At 47.2% G+C, this 19,604-nt stretch overlaps 1 protein-coding gene across 1 annotated transcript in view; it reads right to left on the bottom strand.

The window, feature by feature from the left end:
* The window catches only part of NBEAL1 (neurobeachin like 1), a 178,378-nt gene extending 159,043 nt beyond the window's left edge, over positions 1 to 19,335 (bottom strand). Inside the window, exons 1-2 of the mRNA XM_054971050.1 lie at positions 19,282 to 19,335; positions 17,507 to 17,978 (exon numbers count right to left, since the gene is read on the bottom strand). Of these exons, the coding sequence (XP_054827025.1) occupies positions 17,507 to 17,557 (51 nt within the window). The 5' untranslated portion in view covers positions 17,558 to 17,978; positions 19,282 to 19,335. The remainder of the gene's footprint in view (positions 1 to 17,506; positions 17,979 to 19,281) is intronic.
* Between the last annotated feature and the right edge of the window lie 269 nt (positions 19,336 to 19,604).

Below are 19,604 nucleotides of genomic sequence, written 5' to 3' on the forward strand. Positions count from 1 at the left end.
TTTTTCAGCGGGAATGTGGTGGAACAGAGTTCCAGAACCTCTTGAGAATGGTCACATGGCTGGTGGCCCCGCCCCCTGATCTCCAGGCAGAGGGGAGTTGAGATGGCCCTCCACACCGAGGGCAATCTCAACTCCCCTCTGTCTGGAGATCAGGGGGCGGGGCCACCAGCCATGTGACCATTTTCTCCGAGGGCAACCCACTGAGTTCCACCACCTCTTCCCCCAGAAAAAAAGCCCTGCTGATAAGAGCCTTGGCCTTGATCCACGGAGGCAAGCCCAGGCTGACATCCCTGCTGACAAATTAAGCTCACGGGATAACCCACAATCTTGAAACTCAGGCTGGCTCACAGGGTTGATGTGAAAGCAAAACGGAGGGGGGAGCGCCATATGCCAGCCCTGAGTTCTCTGGAAGCAATAAAAATGCAATTAAGATACTCGTATCAACCAGTCTTAGGAACTAGGTAAGCACACGCGGAAGGACTGAGCTTCTGAAGGCTGAAAACTACAGGCACAGCTAATAAAGAGGCCTTATTTAGCAAAACCATCTCTTGCTCCAGATTCAATATAAAAGCACTTCTTAAAACGATGCAGGTAGAGAGAATTTAAAACACATTTGTTAAACAGCATTATAATGCTTGAAAACTTCAGTCTTATACAATCCAGAAATTCCAATCCTGCACAAAAGATAGATTTTATGAGAGGTATAATCTGGCCACATGTCAGAAAAATCCATTACAGGAGTTTTAAAAAATTCTTAGATTTGCTGGGGTATTGTGTGTGCAATTTTTTTTTTCACACAGAGAAGACAACTTCGAACATTTCCTTGCACATGTTTAAATTCCAATAAATTTTCCAGAGACTGTAACCTCATTTCTTCGATGAAAAATGGCTGGGTGTGTTAAGCAAGTTTTGACAGTTCAGAGTTCTCAAAGAAAACATGTTATTTATGGTATGTTTATGGTTTATTTTTCAAAATGTATATGCTGCCTTTCTGCCTTCAGAAGCGTCACCACGGAGGCTAACAAATTAATACATATTAAAATCAATTTTAAAAACCATTCAGACACGGGACAGGACGGCTCACTGAGGAAACGTCAAGCAAAACAAAAGAATGTTCACATGCTGGTGGAAAACGGCAAAAGAAAGAGACCCATGCATCTCCCTCCCGAGAGAGTCCCAGAGTCTTGGGGCCGCCACTAAGAAGGCCATTTCCCAGGTGGTCGCCTGCCTAGTCTCAGAAGGCAGGGGCGTCTGGAGGAGGGCCTCCGAAGAGGACCACAACGGCTTGTTTGTTTGTTTATTAAACTTCTATCCCACCCTCCCCGCAAGCGAGCTCAGGGCAGGTTACAACAGTAAAACGTAAGTTACATTTAAAAAGATCGATAAAACAGCAAAAATGCCATTGACACCACCTCCAGGCCTTACGAAAGAGGGGGGCAGGCCTTTCCAATTAGCTATAACTCATATGGTGGGGGGGGGCAGATGGTCACACACACACACACCCCCAACCAGGAGGCCAGTGGGGAGGCTTCCAGGTGACTACTGATCTGGCCTCAACCATATGCCTGGTGGAACATTTCAGTCTTGCAGGCTTAATAAAAGATAACAATAAAAGATCCTGGCGGGCCCACGTATCCTCTGATAGAGAGTTGCACCAGGTTGGAGCCAGGACCAAGAAGGCCCTGGCTCTGGCTGAGGCCAGTCTAGCCTGTCTGGGGCCCAGGACCACCAGTAGATGTTTGTTGGCTGATCTCAGCACTCTCTGGGGCACATATGGTGAGAGGCGGTCCCATAAGTATGCCGGTCCTTGTCCGCTAAGGGCTTTAAAGGTCAAAACCAAGACCTTGAATTTTATCTGGAACTGCACGGGGAGCCAGTGCAGCTGCTACAAGATGGGAGTAATATGTCTCCTATACGGAACACCAGTAAGGACGCGTGCCCAGCATTCTGGACCCATTGTAATTTCCGGGTCAAACCCAAGGGAAGCCCTGAGTAGAGCGAGTTACAGTAGTCCAATCTAGAGGTGACCCCACTGTATGGATCACTGTCATTAGCTCCTGGGTCGAGAGACGGGGGACAAGTTGCCTGGCCTGCCAAAGATAGAAAAAAGCAGAGCGGGGCACTGCTGCAACCTGGGCCTCTATTGACAAGGAGGCATCCAGTATCACTTTCAGACTCCTGACCATTGGAGCAGGCACAAGTCATGCCCCATCGAAGGCCGGCAGCCAGATCCCCAAATCCAACGACCCACGACGCAAGTACAGGACTTCTGTCTTTGCCGGATTCAACTTCAGTCAACTCTACTTCATCCAGCCAGACACGGCCGCCAAAGCTCTTGCCCGGACATCTGTCATGGCCCAGTCTGAGAGTGAGGTCTCCTCTGGAGGAGAGGAGCCTCGTGTAGCCAGCCAGGACTCCTCAGGAGAAGAGGAGCCCTGTGTAGCTAGCCCTAGCCCTGATTCAGCAGAAGCCAGCAATCAGGGGCAACAGCTGCTGGCTGATCAGAGCTTGCAGCCAGCAGCTGAGACACCAGCACCCTCTAGCTCCAACAGCACAGGGGAAGCTCAGCCAGGGACTTCTACAGGTGCAGCACAGCCAAGAGCCTCCACCCCCCCAGGTTCACCCACGCCCAAGGAACGCCGCAGGCAGCGCCAGAGACTGGACCTGCAGGAGAGACGGCGCAGTGCTCGCCTCTTGAGCCAACGCCAGCTGCTGGAGAGTGACGATGAGTAGTGTCAGGATGGAGCCCCAGCAGCTGTCTGAAAACCACGCCTGGCTATAAGAGCCAGTCTGGAGGAACTGCCGGGTGTGGAAGCAACGTGTCTATTGCCTGCAACCACTCCGTGTTCTGTGAACCTTGCCCGTGCCCGTGCCCGTGCCCGCTTTTGGACCTGACACTACCGGTAAATGACCTTGGATTGTACCTGACCTTGCTCTTGGACTCTGGACTCACTCCTGGCTTTATCTTGTGCTCTGACCACCGGTTTGACCTGGCTTTTGCTCTTGGAACTCCCCTCAGACTCTGCCATTAAGGTTTGGACTTGAACCACCCTGCCTGGGCTGGCCCAGCCCGTGACAACATCCATGGCAGAGCAGAGCCGGCCACCCATCAACAAGTATATAAGGAAGTAGGCAGTCCTTCACGTTGTGGCAATTTATATAAGCCTGGTATGTTTCTGCAGGCAGCATCAAAATGGCAGGATTAAAGGGGTAGCAGCAGAAAAGCAAAGGACACTGCTAGAGACTGGGGAGCAGGAGGGACCCACAGGCAGGAATGTCGGAAACCCAGCTGTGCAGCCTGCAGGCCCGTTGGGTGACTCAACACTGTCATAACAGAGCTTGTTGCTGGAACGGTGCCCAGTCCTTAGGATAAGCAGGCCTAGTGTTTCCAACCATCTGGAGAAAAAAATCCTGTCCCTTTAACAGAGGCTTAATGTGCGGAAAAGAGCAAGTGAAGCTTTTCATGGCATGGAGGCAAACAACATTACCTGGCAATAACAACCCATTATGCCTCTATTAAGGGGGCAAGGCTGTACTTCTCCAAGCAGCTGGCAACCCTAAGCAGGCCACGGCACACTGCTGGACAAGGCAGCGTGAAAGTTTAAGCAGCTGGGGAGATGTAGCAGAGGGGGGTCCAAGGAGATGTGTGTTAATGGGACAGAAAGTGAAGGATTAGAAAGAGAATTGGGTCATTATCAGCAGCTAAAGCGATTAGAGCCTCCTTTTGGGGAAAAAATATATATACCCCAGGTCTCAAACTGGCTTACCAGAGTTTGGGACTATTTTATTATGGAGAAGCTCTTAGACCAGATCACACAAGCAGAACTTCACAACTACAAATCCCGGTTTACGGAACTCTGGCTGAATCCACACGTCCCAGCATAGTGCTAAACTGCCGGAACGATAGCATCTTCCTGGCGCGATTTCTGCCGTCATCGTGCCAAATGGCGCTATTGTTCTGGCAGTTTAGCGCTATGCCGGGACGTGTGGATTCAGCCTCTGGCTTCCAGTGCTGGAGTATCTCACTGAAATCCGGTTTAAGGTGTTAACCTTGGTGTTTAAAGCCCTTCACGGACTGGGACCTGCATACCTGTGGGACCACCTCTTCCATTACGTCCCCTGCAGGGTGTTGCGCTCTGCAGACAAGCAACTCCTAGTGGAACCCGGCCCAAAGGACATCCGTCTGGCCTCAGCCTGGGTCAGGGCTTTTTCTGAAACTGATTCGGAATACCCCCAAATCCAAAGCGGCAAGCCGCTTCAGATTCGGGGTTCAGGAATTGCTCCGGTATGCTCCGTGAAGATTCAGAGCATACTGAAGCAAGGGGGGGAAACTCCCCACCACCCCCCACCACCCTCCCTGGGGCAAACCCTCTACCCCCCACCCCCCTGGGGAGACCCCCCCACCCAACCCTGGGGAGATCCCTCCAACCCCCACCCACATACCTGGTGGCGGGAGGGTCATCAGCTGGGCGGCGGGCTGCCGCCACTGCCATGGTGGCGGCGGCGGCAGCACAAGGCAGCGCGGTGGCCATTTGAGGGGCAGGAAGGGCTTTCTCCGCCTCCTCCAGGAAGGGGCAGGAAGGGACGGAGGAGGCGACTCTGGCTTTCCCCACCACCCTGCAGGCTTGGGCGGCGGCACGGTGGCAGTAGAGGAGCTGGCCCGGAGCCACTGCAAGGTAGGTGGGGGGGAGGTGGGGGTTGATGTTTAAACAAGCCCGAAGCTTTCCGAAGCATTTCCGAATGCTTCGGAAAGCTTTGCTTCAGTATTCCGAAGCAGGACCAGCATGCTGGCCCCACTTCGGGAATACTGAAGCTTGCCGAATCAGTTCCGCTTCAGGTATCTTTACTCGAAGTGAAACCCGAATAGCACAGCCCTAACTGCAACTGTTTATATAACTGTCAACCACAACTTGCTACTGTTATATAGTTCTGTTATTTCACTCTTATTGTATATTTGTTGTTAAAAGTTATTGCAATCATTTCTGTTAAATAAAATATTTTTTTTTTAAAAGAGAGAATTGGGTCACTTAACAGAGATAGAAGAGCAGGAAAGTAGGAGACCAAGACAGAAAGTCTTTGTGTGGGGGGGGGGCGGAAAGAGACCAGAGAAGCACCAAAAATGACTGGATGGGTATGAGTAAATGGAGAGAAGGAAATACTGACAGAGCAAAGGGGCAGGAAGGCTGGGAAAATAAATGAAAGAATGTGAGGAAGGAGAATGGGGAAGAAAGTCAGCTGTGTACAATGCCCCAAGTAAAGCACTCTGCATTCTACTTTAAACCCCACCCGGTCAATCAATACCTTTCTCCTCTTTTTAAAATGGATTTGTTTTCAAGTGGAAATATTTCTGAGTCTTCTTCCCACTGCAGTCCTACGCATAGCCTGTGGGCTGGGCTTATCACCAATGACTACCTATTCTAGTCAGGGGTTTTTTTCAGCTGGAACGTGGTGGAATGGAGTTCTGGAACCTCTTGAAGATGGTCACATGGCTGGTGGCCCCGCCCCCTGATCTCCAGACAGAGGGGAGTTGAGATTGCCCTCCGTGCCGCAGATCTAAACTCCCCTCTGTCTGGAGATCACGGGGTGGGGCCACCAGCCATGTGACCATTTTCTCCGAGGGCAACCCACTGAGTTCCACCACCTCTTTCCCCCCCAAAAAAGCCCTGATTCTAGCTAAGACAGCCTTCATGTACTGGAGCAGTTTCTCTCTAAATAAGCAGGTGCTTCTCACCCGTAACTGGAGGAGAACAATAGGAGCCACTGTGGGCCTCCGCTGGGGAGAAACATGGGTTCTAAATTAAGTAAATAAATAATACTGAAGAATCATAGAATTGGAAGGGGCCATACAGACCATCTAGTCCAACCCCCTGCCCAGTGCACGATCAGCCTAAAGCATCTCTAACAAGTATTCATCCAGCCTCTTCTTGAAAACTGCCAGTGAAGGGGACTTCACCACCTCCCTAGGCAGCTGATTCCACTTTTGAACTACTCTGACGGTGAAAAAGTTTTTCCTAATATCCAGCCGGTACCTTTGTGAATGTAATTTAAGCCCATTGCTTCGCATCCTACCCTCTGCTGCCAACTAGAACAGCTCCTTGCCCTCCTCCAAATGACAGCCTTTCAAATATTTAAAGAGAGCAATCATGTCCCCCCCTCAATCTCCTTTTCTCCAAACTAAACATTCCCAAGGCCCTCAGCCTTACCTCGTAGGGCTGTCTCCAGACCCCTGATCATTCTCGTCGCTCTCCTCTGCACCCTCTCAATTTTGGCCCCATCCTTTTTGAAGTGAGGTCTCCAGAACTGCACACAATACTCCAGGTGTGGCCTGACCAAGGCAGTATAGAGAGGGGCTATGACCTCCTGCGATTTCGATGCTATGGCCCCTTTGATGCAACCCAGGATTGAATCAGCCTTTTTTGCCACTGCATCACACTGACTGCTCATATTCAGTTTACAGTCCACTCTTACCCCAAGATCCCTTTCACATAGACTACTGCCCAGAAGTGTATCCCCCATCCAGTATTTGTGCTTCTCATTTTTGTGGCCCCGATGTAATACTGTGCACTTGTCTTTGTTGAACTGCATCCTATTCACAGCTGCCCACTTCTCCAGAGTATTCAGGTCTTGTTGAATTTTAATTCTATCTTCTTGGATGTTTGCTACCGCAAAGAAGTTTCTAATAAAGCCCTACTGGTTAACAGAAATCAGGTTTTTAAAAGTACTTCACTTGGTTAAGACCGTAGTCCGGTAGCATTTTAAAGGCCAGTGTCTAAGCTTTCAAGAGCCAAGCTCCCTGGACCTCTTGGCCTCTGAGGTACCACTGGACTCAAATCTTGCTCTTCTATTGCAGACCAAATGGCTAACTACCCCAATATATCATTTGGTTAAATTCACTATGAATTTTGCCTTTCTGCTGCAAAAGATCTCTTACTTGTATCACGTGATGCCCTGCTCATGTTTTTCAAATTCAATTCATTTCCAGGATTTATCGGGTTCTAAGACCCTGTGCTTTCCCTTCCACCAACAACAGCTCTGTTTCGCTGGAAGCTTTCTCCTCGGGTTATAAAAATTACTTCACTACTAAAACGTAACCAGAGAGATGCATGATGGGAAACACCACGCTGTATGATTTGCCAAAAAACAGTAGGAAACATCACAGGCAATTCCCACGCTTGCCTAGAAGCAGCGCATCTTATATTCTGCCACAGAGGAATACTCTAGACTAATGGAAATTTTTAAAAGCAAATTCAAAAGAAGATTCTTGATGCTGCATCTCGTACAGGAAGCCAAACTAAGCATCAGTAGCTGAACGTGAGCCATCTAATTATCCTGAAACAGATTTAATCTGAAGTTACAACTCCTGAAGCTTTAGCATCTCATTCCTTCACTAACAAGCTATGCCAACTATCTAATAATTTAAAAGCTACCCACTCATTACTCCTTTTCCAGGAGGCTAGTAACGTTTGTGTTTGTCATTCCTAACAGAAGGCATTTTAACATATTACATGACATTCTAAAAGAAAAGAAGCAAAAGGGGACCAAACATTTTTGAGGCTCCATTGGGAACTGCCTGGTTAAAGTAGCTCCTTGCCACAAGCACCTGACTGGGGTGGGGGGTGGGGGGCTACAATAGCACTGCACCAGCCATGTCCCTTCCAAGGGCTCCAGTTTCATCAGAAGAGGCAGTGGGTGGCAGAAGAAATTGGTAGCACACTCAAGGCATCAAGGTAAAACCTGCGGCCACTGCATACAGCCCTTCACTGCTGGAAAGTCCGCATACAAATCTTCCTCCTAGAAACTGGATGCAATTCACAGCCTTTCACAGCCTCTCTCAAAAAGGTGTTTAGACAGCAGGTTTGCGATGTTAATGGGCGTTTTTTTGGAATACGGCTGAGTCATTGATTTAATTATTCCTCTTCTAACAGGCTTGACTTTAAACGGCACTTCATTTTTCCTCCACCACCCATAGTGAAAATCAGTGACTGCAGTTCAATTAATCCATTAAGGAATTGCTACTTAGCAAAATTATTTGGGAAAGAACTTCCAGAAGGAGGGCGGGTTTAGTAAACAGACCAACAGCCAAGACACAGAAGAATGAACTCAACTAGGGAATCTATTACAGCCGCGCTACGCAAGAGAACGTGGAGACTTCATGCCAAACCGTCCTTTGGCTCCTGAGTTCCATCCACACACGTGGATTCCCGCTGCGCTTCCTGGCGCCTGTTGGCAATCATCCACCATGAGTCCCAACTGGGTTACTATGGGGAGTGCTCACTTACAAAGCCAAGGTTCACAGACCCAATTCAACTCACTGTCTGATGCCGCAGCTACCTCTCCCAAAACAAACATCTAGCCAAATTATGCTGCATATAAACCAGTAAGTAAAAAATGGAACTCCCGCACTGGGAGGGGAGGAGGGCTGGGAGAATAATACATGAAGTTGCATTAACAGCATTTTTAATCATAAAGGTATTGTCAGGTGCATAGCTGTGTTGGTCTGCAGTAGAACAGCAAGAGTCGAGTCCAGTAGCACTTTAAAGACCGACAAGATTTTCAGGGTATGTGCTATTGAGAGTAAAAGTGCCCTTCATCAGATACAAAATCATCTAATTATGAAAACACACAATCATAAAAATGTAGAGGGACATCTGGACTGACCAGTAACAAAGATCTTTTAGTTCTCTTAAAATGGCGCTTAAGGTGGAAAAATTGTTAATGCTTCAAGCTGCAGGAGAGGCCATTATGCAGTAAGATCTGCACATAACAGTCAGGCCACCAGAAAGCAAGAACTATGCACATAACTCAAGCAAGCAAGCCCAGCTGCAGACTATGGAACAAACTACATACAGAACCCACACATATGCCACAGTAAACATTTTTATTCCCGAAAACATTGACTGGGAACTTTTAAATGACAAACAAACAAAAGCTAGGGCAGGAATACTAGGGTGAGCCATGCAACAGCGTTTCTCTTGGTTTGGGGGCAGTTGGACCCAAAGCAAAAACTTTCAAGTCATGGCAAACTTCTGCTGGTCATTTAGTAACACAGATGCAAGATCTGTCCAACGGGAACTGCCATGATCTCCCGTTACCCAGTGCTGCCAAACTGAATGATGCCCCATAAACCAGGGGCACAGCCAACCTTCTCTCTCCTGCCTGCCTCAGTTTCTTCTTTGCCCAGAATGCTCGACAGCACAGGCAATGGCCCCCATGCTGCCCTCAGATCCCTAAACTGGATGGGATTCTTGCTCGCAGTTCCGAGGTAAAACACCACGAGCTTCCAAAATTTAACAATTCCACTTAATCCCTTATTTTTCCTACCTGTTTTCCATGATGTACAGGGTATCAAAGACAGGCATTCTTGAAAGTTACTCCAGTCATAAACCCATCCTTATTTAAGGATCAGCCTTGCCAGCACGTCCCCGTTGCCTCATCATTTCAGGCTGTTTTCACTGAAATGTCTCGGCATATTTAAGTACATTCTAATTGCTAACAAATGGCTTAGGGTAATTAGTTCCTGCAGTAGCAGAGGGAGAAAAAGCACCATGCAAATGGCAAGCTGTTTGTTCCTTTCCAGATTAAAAAGCATAAACTGTTTTTCTGCTCAGATCTCTGGGCTTCAGCACAGAATCAAAATAAGCTGGGAGCTCTTTGCAGGGGAGGATCAGTTGAAAAGTCTCCAAGATCCCCCTCCAAGAGCCTCTAAAGCTCTCAAAGGGTTTGGAGTGGCGGGTGTGTTTTTTTCCCCCTCCCCCTTTTCTTTCTTCCTGTTATTGACACTCAGCTGCTTTGCAAATTCCAACCGTTCTGGACCCACCTAATCAGTGGGTGTCTTGCTTGGGCAGCTTGCACCGCAATTTGGATCCTGCAGAGAATTTCCACAGGTGCAAAGGGGGGCAAGTTTTTGCTGACTCCCTCCTTCCACAGAAGACCTCTGATTCCACTCCAAGCTATTGGGGGGGGGCTGTCCCCCAGGAGCAGCATTGGAGGGGGGAGTTTTGCCTGTTGCAGGAAGTGGAAATCAATAAAAACCACCACCGTGTGTGTAAATTCTAGGCATGACCCAAGTCTGTGTCACCCACGCAAAGGACCAGTCAATTTCCTATGAGATAAAGAAATGCCATTAAGGGAGTTGGACTATATGGGGCAGTACTAATCCACCCAGTTAGCAAGTTCACTACAAAAATAAACTCTTCATCATGTAGGCATAAAACAGGACTAAGGAAAGTGCTAAAAAATCGGAGGGGGGTGGAATTCATTGGCTCAGCCTAAGCGTGCTCCACCCTGAAATGGTAAGGCAGTTTTTAAAGGTAACGAGAGCACACCTTGTGTTGCATGCTGCGTCGATATCTTACAGGCACACTGTCTCGTTGCACATAAGAGTATTCCCATGATGCTCAACAGGCAACTAGCGGACTGATATTCTGAGACATAATCCCAGTTTGAATTTGATCTCAAATCCAACTACATCTTCCCTTGTATTAAAAGACCACTGATTTAACTTAGGCGTAGGTATTCTACAATAGTACATTCCAGGTCCTCTGAACAGCTTACAGATTGCTCGTTTCTTCTAAACAATACACCTTGGGAAGTCAATTACACTAGTCAAAACCTGTAAGAACTGCTCCACCGAAAGAAATCTCTCAGGGATGGATCAAGCATGTCACCAGCAGAGTCGGAAGAATGAGGAAGTGTGACTGCAATGTGCAGCACAGCTTGTGAGTGGCTTTCTGTACCTTGGGGTGGATTTACCTCTAGCCTCGACAGCCAGGGATAAGGCAGCGACTCGCCTCTGGAGCCAGAAGCACAGCCCCGAATCAGCCCTGAGGGCAGACCTGGGCTGTGCAGCAAGTGTTCCCAGCCTGTGCCACTCTGAGAATCCAATACAAAAAGGAGTCTTCCAGCACCTGAAGGACTGACATTGACTGAAAGGTCAGCCTTCATAGGTTGCAGCCCACTTCAGCAGAAGTGAATTCTCCGTCATCAGATACAATCCAACTGGGGAAGGGGGGGCTTTAGAAGGCTGGGTTCAAACGCCGCGGTTCTGGTAACTTTCTTCTAACGTGCTCTGCAAGTTGTGGGCTCTGCAAGTCCACTAGGGACCATATTTTATTTGGCAAACCACCCCGTGCGACGTTTCAATACTGGCCTCTCAGCACCTCACTGATTGATTATTAGTTCAGTCGCAGTATTTATTGAAAATGAATTAAAAGAGGTTTTCTGGCCACACCCACACACTGAATACTGGATTATTCCATCCTGCAGTGCAAAAAAATGGTTCACGAGGTAAACAGCCGCCTGATAACAGAGACATCCTTAACTTTTATTATTTTTTGGAAGACTTTTTTGAAAGGAAATAAGGTTACAGGTGCTCCAGCAGTGACCAATTATTTGAGAAGGACCAAGGAAGCAATCAATATCTGCTCCTAAAATGATACTTCCAGCCAGTCTGCCAACGATTAATTTTGAGGACTCACTTCTTCATCGCACGGCCTGAGTACCTTACTCGGACCACATCTGGGGGAAATGGCCGATTGCTTACTCTAATGCCTGTTGTTAGATAACTGTTTACATTGTTGACACACAGATATCCAGATCTGGGAGAACGTGCTTCTGTTCAGACATCTGACACCACAGATGTTCGGCAATAATTTAAAACATGGTCTTAAAGCCAGTGGCGGGCACCACCAAGAAAAATTATAAAATCCAGTAATGAAACTCAACAACTGGAGAATACAGTCCACTGAGTTGATATGGTGCCCGGTTGAAGGTTTTTAACCACCGCAACATTTACATTCACTACAGAAGTCATGATTTCACAACAGAAAAAAAAAGAATCCCCTAATTAATTCAGTACCCCTCGTGTGACTATGACTGCTCTGTTTCACTTGAGTAGAAGTTTCATTGATCTAAGTTTCTGTGAATGAACAGTCTGAAACATATTACATATCATTTTCTAAGTACATAAATCAAATATGGATGACACACAGGTCTAATTATAGTGCAGTAATAGGATAATGAAAAGGTGGTATTTTTACTCCACATCTGAAATCCTTTGGAATGAGCTGCACGGCAGCCCCAACTCAAGTTCTAGGATTTTGTTCTTCAGCCCTTAAACAAATGGGTATTTGAGCAAAAGGAATGGTTACTTTATTTAGTCTACATGAAAACTGGGCAGGCTTGGATCCTCCTTTCCCCCCACAAAATTAACAGGCAGCCTTTCATAAGGCCTCCCACAACAACAGCAGAATATTTATACAGAGACGCAGCAAACTCAAGAGACCATTGTCTCAACTCCTTGAATGTCAACAGACAACGCCTGAGTGCCTAATGCTTAAGTAATGAAATCTGTTAAGAAGCTGACACATTTAACAGTTGCACTGGCATTCATCTTAGAGCATGTTTGCTTTCCTCAGGACACGGGCATTACTCATTCAGGGTTTGTGCTATGTGAAACCACACTGCACTTGTGCGCAGTCCATCTTAAGCCCATCTCACCTGCCCACTTAACAGAGAAGGGGGATTAGAGGTCACAGCCCAGGTGGCCCAGTCCACAGAGGCAAAGAACTCCTGTGTGGAGCACACCTATCATTTCTCAAGCATCTGTCTCACACGTCCAGTTTTGCCTCTGGAGTGCCAGGCCAGGAGGCAGAAAATACCAATATTCTTACACACCAATGTTATTGACGTTCTATTTTGATTTACTTCATTTATACCCCACCCTTCCCTCCAATGGGGACCCAAGGAGACCTACATCATTCTCATCTTTTTCCCTTTTAACCTCACACCCACCCTATGAGGTAGGTTAGGCTGAGCGGTATGACTGGCCCAAGGCCACCCGGCAACTCACCATGGCAGAATCGGGATCCAAGCCTGGTCCTTCCGGGTCCTGGTCCAATATTCTAAATGCTATACCATGCTGGCTCTCACTTAAAGAGTTGGTTGGCATTGGGCAGTGGACATTTGTAGGACTAGAACATGCAGTTATCTGAGAATTAATACCATAGTAGCAACTAAAAATTACCAAACCAAAGGGCCTTCTTCTCATGCTTTTTGGCTCACACACGAGCAAGGCTTGTAAGCCTTTGAGGAGGCCTAAATGAACCATCTCCCCAAATTTGATTGTTTTGTTGATTGTTACCAGTAATCGTGTGGGATTTTTTTAAAAAAAAATCTTGTTGTTATTGCTTCTTTTAAGATTCTGGGGTTTTAGGCTGGATTCGAATGGGCATTGGGAGGGATTTTAACGGCACCCATTTTCTTTTATTCTGCTATTTTATTATACTAGTTGTAATTCATATATTGGATGTTACTTTATTTTTCTTCTATAGGATACTTTGAGAGCTTCTGGGACTCCATGGAAAGTTCACATCTCAGGGACAAGCGTCCTAACTCACCCCAGCTTCCTGCAAGCAGGGGATTTTTGCTGCTAGAAGAATTCACACGTGCAATTTGCCACCTGTATGATGACATCACACAATTCCAGGAAGGACAGTTCATATTTTTGTTTTAGGATTCTGGAGCTTATAAATGGCACAAACAATGAACAAAATTTTGATTTGAGCATATTTTTCAGTTTTTAAAACCATATTCTCCTTATAGACATGCCAAATTATTTCAAACCACTGGCTTATTGACTACTAATACTAATAAAAGAGTCAAAAAGATGCATCTGACAAAGAGAACTGTGATTCTCAAAAGCTTATGCTACAATAAAGTTGGTTAGTCTTAAAGGTGCTACTGGACTCTTTTTGATTTTGCTACTACAGACTAACACGGCTAACTCCTCTGGATAATAAAAGAGTGGGAAGAAGACTTGTAAACATGAGCCAAAAAAACAGAAAAGAAGGGCTCAGTGACTTTTATCACTCACACACAAACACACATTTTAAAGGTATTTAGAAGTTTAAGAACTTTATTAATTACAACACAATGGATAGAGTCTTTCTTTGTACCTGTAACTGACCCAGCTACACAGCCTTTCAACAGTTAGAAAAGCTTTTGAAAGTTTAAACAGCAAATGATGAACCTGTGCCAAATTTATGCCAACCTTTCGAAATACGTTTCTTTCTCTTCTTAGCTGCGGGGCATTTACTCTATTGCGATTGGCTGTTTGACTGTAATACTTTTCCTATCTTCTCAATAGAACAAGTACCTTAAAGAGGCAGAAGCAATTGATACACTATGCAGTTTACTGACTTGGAAGCAAAACCAGAAGCTGACACATTTTAACTCTGTACACTGATCCAAAAATAAAAGGCACACTCTTGCACATTTTGCAACTTTTATTGATATCGATAGAGGAGTTTAAATCACCTTCTTAAAACCTCCCTCCTAGAAACCAATGGGACTGAAATGGGCTTAATTTTGGATTATATCCAAAGTTTGTCAGATGTAAACCATTCCATGATAAATATTAATCTGTGCTTGGTGCCAGGTGGAGATGATATTGCAAATGACAGTGGTGTATAATGGTTGGAACATTAGACCAGAAATGGGTTCAAATTCCCATTCTTCCACAGAGTTCAGGGTGGTGAGAGAATACACTGCAAGAAGCAAGGGAGAAGATGGTTATGGGTCACTGTGGTGTCTTTGAAATGCCACATAACTACCCTGAAGTACTTTTGGGAAGAGAAATTAGAATTGGATGTCAAACAAAACATGAATAAAAATGCACGCAATTTACTTCTCAAAGTATAATCTGCATGCCCACTCTGCCAGTAATCCCTCTTACCTTCATATTTTGGAATAGGAAAATGCCCTGCAGTATCACTGATTTAAAACTTGTATTGCTAGAAGTTTGCTTTGTGATGAGCTGTTTCTCAGCAGCCACTGGTACCTTGATATAGCACGTTGTACAATGCTCCTAAGTTTGTTACAGCCTTGCTCCTTCCTAAATTCCTGTAGAAAGACTATTACTTCTAGTTAAATACATAGCCCATTTAAATAGTGATTAAATAGCAAACGGGAGAATGTATTTATTCATCTGTAAATTTAACTGGATTTGGGCTTTTTAAAAAGAGTGATTGTAGAAACTCTTTTTAAAAAGAGTAATTGTAGAAGCAGAAGTTTTCTGTATTTTTTCTGCTCTTTCAAGCAGGAAAGCAAGCAGTATCCTAAAAGGTCATCTTTACAATTCTAGGATGACTGCTGAAGTCAGAATCACCCAGCTCACAAATACAACAGCCAACAAATGTTCTGGAACTGAGACATACAACTTTCACAGATCACAAACTGCACAGATGCCCTGTGAACGTCAACAGCTTCAGAACTGCCATAAACCACTAACAGATTCAAGTTTCCGGTTGGGTTTTTATACACAAAGTCTGCACATTTTCCATCGACAGATGCTGGCCCAACAGAAGATTCCATCTTCTCGTCCTTTCCTCAGCCACAAATCATCTGTGGCCACTACACACCTTGATGTGTTCCAAAGCACAAATTTGTCCTGCATTTTAAATCAGATCATAAATTATCTGAAATTTAATGAGACCTGTCAAATTAGCCTTTTTAATATTAATGAATACCAAAAATGCCTTCTCAAAATAGGGGACGTGATGGCCATTAAGGAAAACCAGGTACACTTAGGAGGAGAACTTGGAGGTTCTCCAACTGTGCTTTCTACAGGGGTGCTTAGGTTCCTGCTTGACTGCCAGTTGTCCTAACATGCCTTTGCATGAGGCCCTTCCTTGGAGTCACTTCTTCCTCTTCTCCTGGGCAAGGCCTTAGAGGACTAGAAGGTAACAAAACGCATCCCGGGCAGACCTGAGTGAGAACTGCCTGGGTCATGTGCACGCTGGGATTAACTCTTTTCAGGGCTTTTTTTCTGGGGGAAGAGGTGGTAGAACTCAGTGGGTTGCCCTTGGAGAAAATGGTCACATGGCTGGTGGCCCCGCCCCGATCTCCAGGCAGAGGGGAGTTGAGATTGCCCTCGGTGTGGAGGGCAATCTCATCTCCCCTCTGCCTGGAGATCAGGGGGCGGGGCCACCAGCCATGTGACCATTTTCAAGAGGTTCCAGAACTCCGTTCCACCACATTCCCGCTGAAAAAAAGCCGATTCTTCTCAGTCACAAGAGTCATTCCTTTCCCCTCTCCCCTAAGCCTGCCTGTGAAGGGACAAGGTCAACTTAAAAGCCACTGCTGCCCTCTCATCACGCTTACCCGGTAGCCAAAGATCCCTGCCCAATCTCTCACAATCATGCTTCCATTCAGTTGTTGCTGTTTCAACCAGCTCCCTGTATTAGCTCCTTTGCAATTCCCTGTGAGTGCAATACGCAATTTTTCTATTCCAATATCAATGTAGTTACCCTAAGTAAGTACACAGGAGTACAAGGTATCACAGCCTAAAGCAGCTGAGGTGATTAGTACTACAAGCTGGGACAGAAAACAAAATTGGGAAGTTTCCACCTCAACATTTTCACGCCAGCCTTCACTGCTATTATTTCACATGTGCTCATGCAGAAAGGAAGATCTATTAGCACAGCAATAATGAGCTTCCGTGCCAAAGAGCATATTTGCACTTTCAAAGTTGGAAAGACAGATGCAGAAATTTCCTTAGTCTTTGCTACATTAATAATGAACGTGTGCGTGTGTGTGTTTTGTGTGTGTTGTGTGTGTGTGTGTGTGTGTGGTGCCCTTAAGTCAGAACTGACATACGGCTATCCCTGGTGGGGTTTTCATGGCAAGAGACGACCAGAGGTGGTGTGCTATTGCCTGCCTCTGCAGCCCTGGGCTTCGTTGGAGGTCTCCCATCCAATTATAACTAAGGCCGACCCTGCTTAGCTTCTGAGATCTGATGAGATAATGAACCTACAAATAAATTATTTTACAAAGCCACGTTCCAAAAACCATCAAAGGAAAAGTAATACAACAACCAAAACCAAGGCAAGAAATATATTGGAAATGTACTGTGCAAGAACAGTGATAATTCTCAGAAAGTTATGAGGGCGCCATAAATTTATATCATTTCAGTAGCTGCTCTTCACTTGTTCTGTAGCATCCATTCACAGATTGGATCTTCCTTGCCTCCCTCTTCCTGTTACAGCCCCTCACATATCCCAAAACACCCCTCCTGCGGGCAGGCACAAACTCACACTCTCCCATCTTGAGTACTACATTCACACAAAAGGATCCAGCCCCACATCTTTTCTCACCCACCTTCAACAGAGTTGCCATTTTACATAGGCCTGAAACTACATCGCGCATTTTAGAGGGGGCACCCCAAGGGGGAACAGGACGCCAGTCCTGGTTCCTTGTCAAGTCTGCCTGTAGGATACACGTTCTTTGCCCTCAGGCTTTTCATTTGTAGAGGGACACCGAAAACACATAAACGCTTCCGTCTGCGAGGCAGACCTTACTTATACAAAAAAGGAGAATATGGGTATGACAAGAAAAACACTGGCCATTTGAGTCATCCGTACTGCATCTGGCAATTCCCTTAAGAAATTCATGGTTTCCAGAAGTCAGCTCCCATTTAATGCACGTCAAGTAAAAAAACAAAAGTTACCTTGCTGCAGTACAGCATCCAGAGTTCGTACAGCCTCTCCCGGGATGCCATCCTTCACTCCTTCGCTCTCGGTTGCCACAGAGTATGCTCAGGATCCTACCATGCTTACTTTCTATTCAAAACATACGTGGTAGTTCTGGGTTCAATCAAAGAGAAAGGAAACGAAGGCCTCTGATGCGGCTGCACAGGTCCAGAGGCGAAAGGCGAGCGCCGGCCTTCCTCTCCTCGTCATCAATGCTCGTTTGGAATTACTGCCTACAAGTAAAATTGATCCTGCTGGGCTTGCGTTGATGCTGGGAAGGAAAAGTTATCACTTTATGTTGTAAGAAGAGCGGGAGATTCCAGGAACCGTTGCTGTCCAATTTAATTTCAAATCATCATCTTCTGAATGACAAAAGTTACCAGGTTTTGGAGGTGTGGAGGGAAAAGGTCTTTTGATGCACCAGAAAGGTGAGTTGAATGGACTGACCACCTGCCAACAGAAAGAGTGTCCAATAAGGAAACGGCATCTTTCTTTCAGAAATGCCTACCATACCAGCTAACTCCTGGAGCTCTCAGGGCATGCCGTGTCTTGTGACATATACCCACACAAACTAATTTGAAGCTTAGGCATCAAGAGCGATTTGCTTTGTTTTCCTAACCACTTTTTTTTTAAGTAGAAGGAAAAGAGCCTTTTTCTTAAAAAGAAAAGAAAAACCCTTCCCACACACAGACGGTCAAGACTGCTGGCTCCCAGACCGCATCCACAAATGCATGGAAAGGAGCTGTGGGGACTCGGGTCAGCTTTTGCCGGAACGGGTGGTTAGGAAACCGGTGGCACCAGAGGTGCTGTTTCATTGTCTCCCTCAGGGGTCATGACTGAATTACTGCAAGGAAACTTATTTACCAGAGCGGGGCCTTGATCAGAGCTACAGTCAAGAAGTGACCTGCTGCAACGTAAGGTATTTAGCTTCAGGCAGGTGGCTGGGCAGCAGAAGAGCAAGATTTGGTTATACTTGCACCTTAGAGACCAACTAGATTTCCAGGGTCCCGTAGCACCTATAAGACGAACACAATTTGTGGTAGGGTATAAGCTTCCATGAGTCACAAGTCACTTCTTCAGATACCCAAGAAGTATACTGGTAGCTGAAGAAGTGAGCTGTGACTACCACAAATGCTGTTAGTCGTATAGGTGCTACTGGGCTCTTGCTCTTTTCTACAGCTACAGACAAAGTGAAGAAGTGAGCTGCGGCTGACGAAAGCTGACACCCTACCACAAATGTTGCGCGTCTTCTAGGCACTACCGGACTCTCGGACAGACTAAGGCGGCTGCCCAGGGAGGGCAGGAGCTTCTGAGTCCCAGGAGGGTCCTCTGAGGAAGGGCGCGCCGACGCTCGGAAGCTCGAAATCGAGGCGGTCTCTAAGCCGCGACCGGACCCGGGAGGGTGAAGCTGCCGGTGCAATCCCGAACAGAGTCACGCCCGTCTCAGCCCACTCGCTTCAACGGGCGGAGACCGGCGTAACTCTGCTGGGGGGGGGGGGGCGCGTCAGGCGTTTCACTCGCCCCCAGCCCCGCGTCCCGGCTCATTTCGAAGCCCCCCCCTCCTCCTCCTCCCGCCGAATGACCTGCGGCTTCTCCTCTCCCCGAGCCGGGGCTGCCCCGCCGGCCCTTCCCCGCCTCCCGCCACCCGCCCGCCGCCAGCAGAAGCCGCCCCCCTCCTTCCCGCGCCCGCCTGCCTGCCGCCCCTCCGGGCTCCGGCCCGCTCCCGCTCCCGCTCCCGCTCCCGCTCCCTCACCGGGCCGAGCGGCGCCGCTGCTCTCTCGCCCCCTCAGTCAGAGCCCGGCCGGAGCGGCGCGGCGGCGGCGAATGAGGAGCCACATCGCCGGCACGCGCCCCGCCCACATTCCACCGCGCCCCGCCCCGCCCATCACCGCCCTCTCTCCCGGCGCCTAGAGATGGCGTCACCGGAGGCGTCCCGAGGCCATGTTTACTCCGGGCAAAGCTTCCTTCGCTCCGTACGTGCGGCGCTCGTCGCGGCTCAGGGCAAGGTTGCCAACTCCGGGTTGAGAAATTCCTGGAGATTTGCGGAGAAGGTGGCAGCCCTGTCCAAAATGGAGG

This window comes from Eublepharis macularius, chromosome 2 (assembly GCF_028583425.1).
Source record: "Eublepharis macularius isolate TG4126 chromosome 2, MPM_Emac_v1.0, whole genome shotgun sequence".
Classification (NCBI taxonomy): Eukaryota; Metazoa; Chordata; class Lepidosauria; order Squamata; family Eublepharidae; genus Eublepharis; species Eublepharis macularius.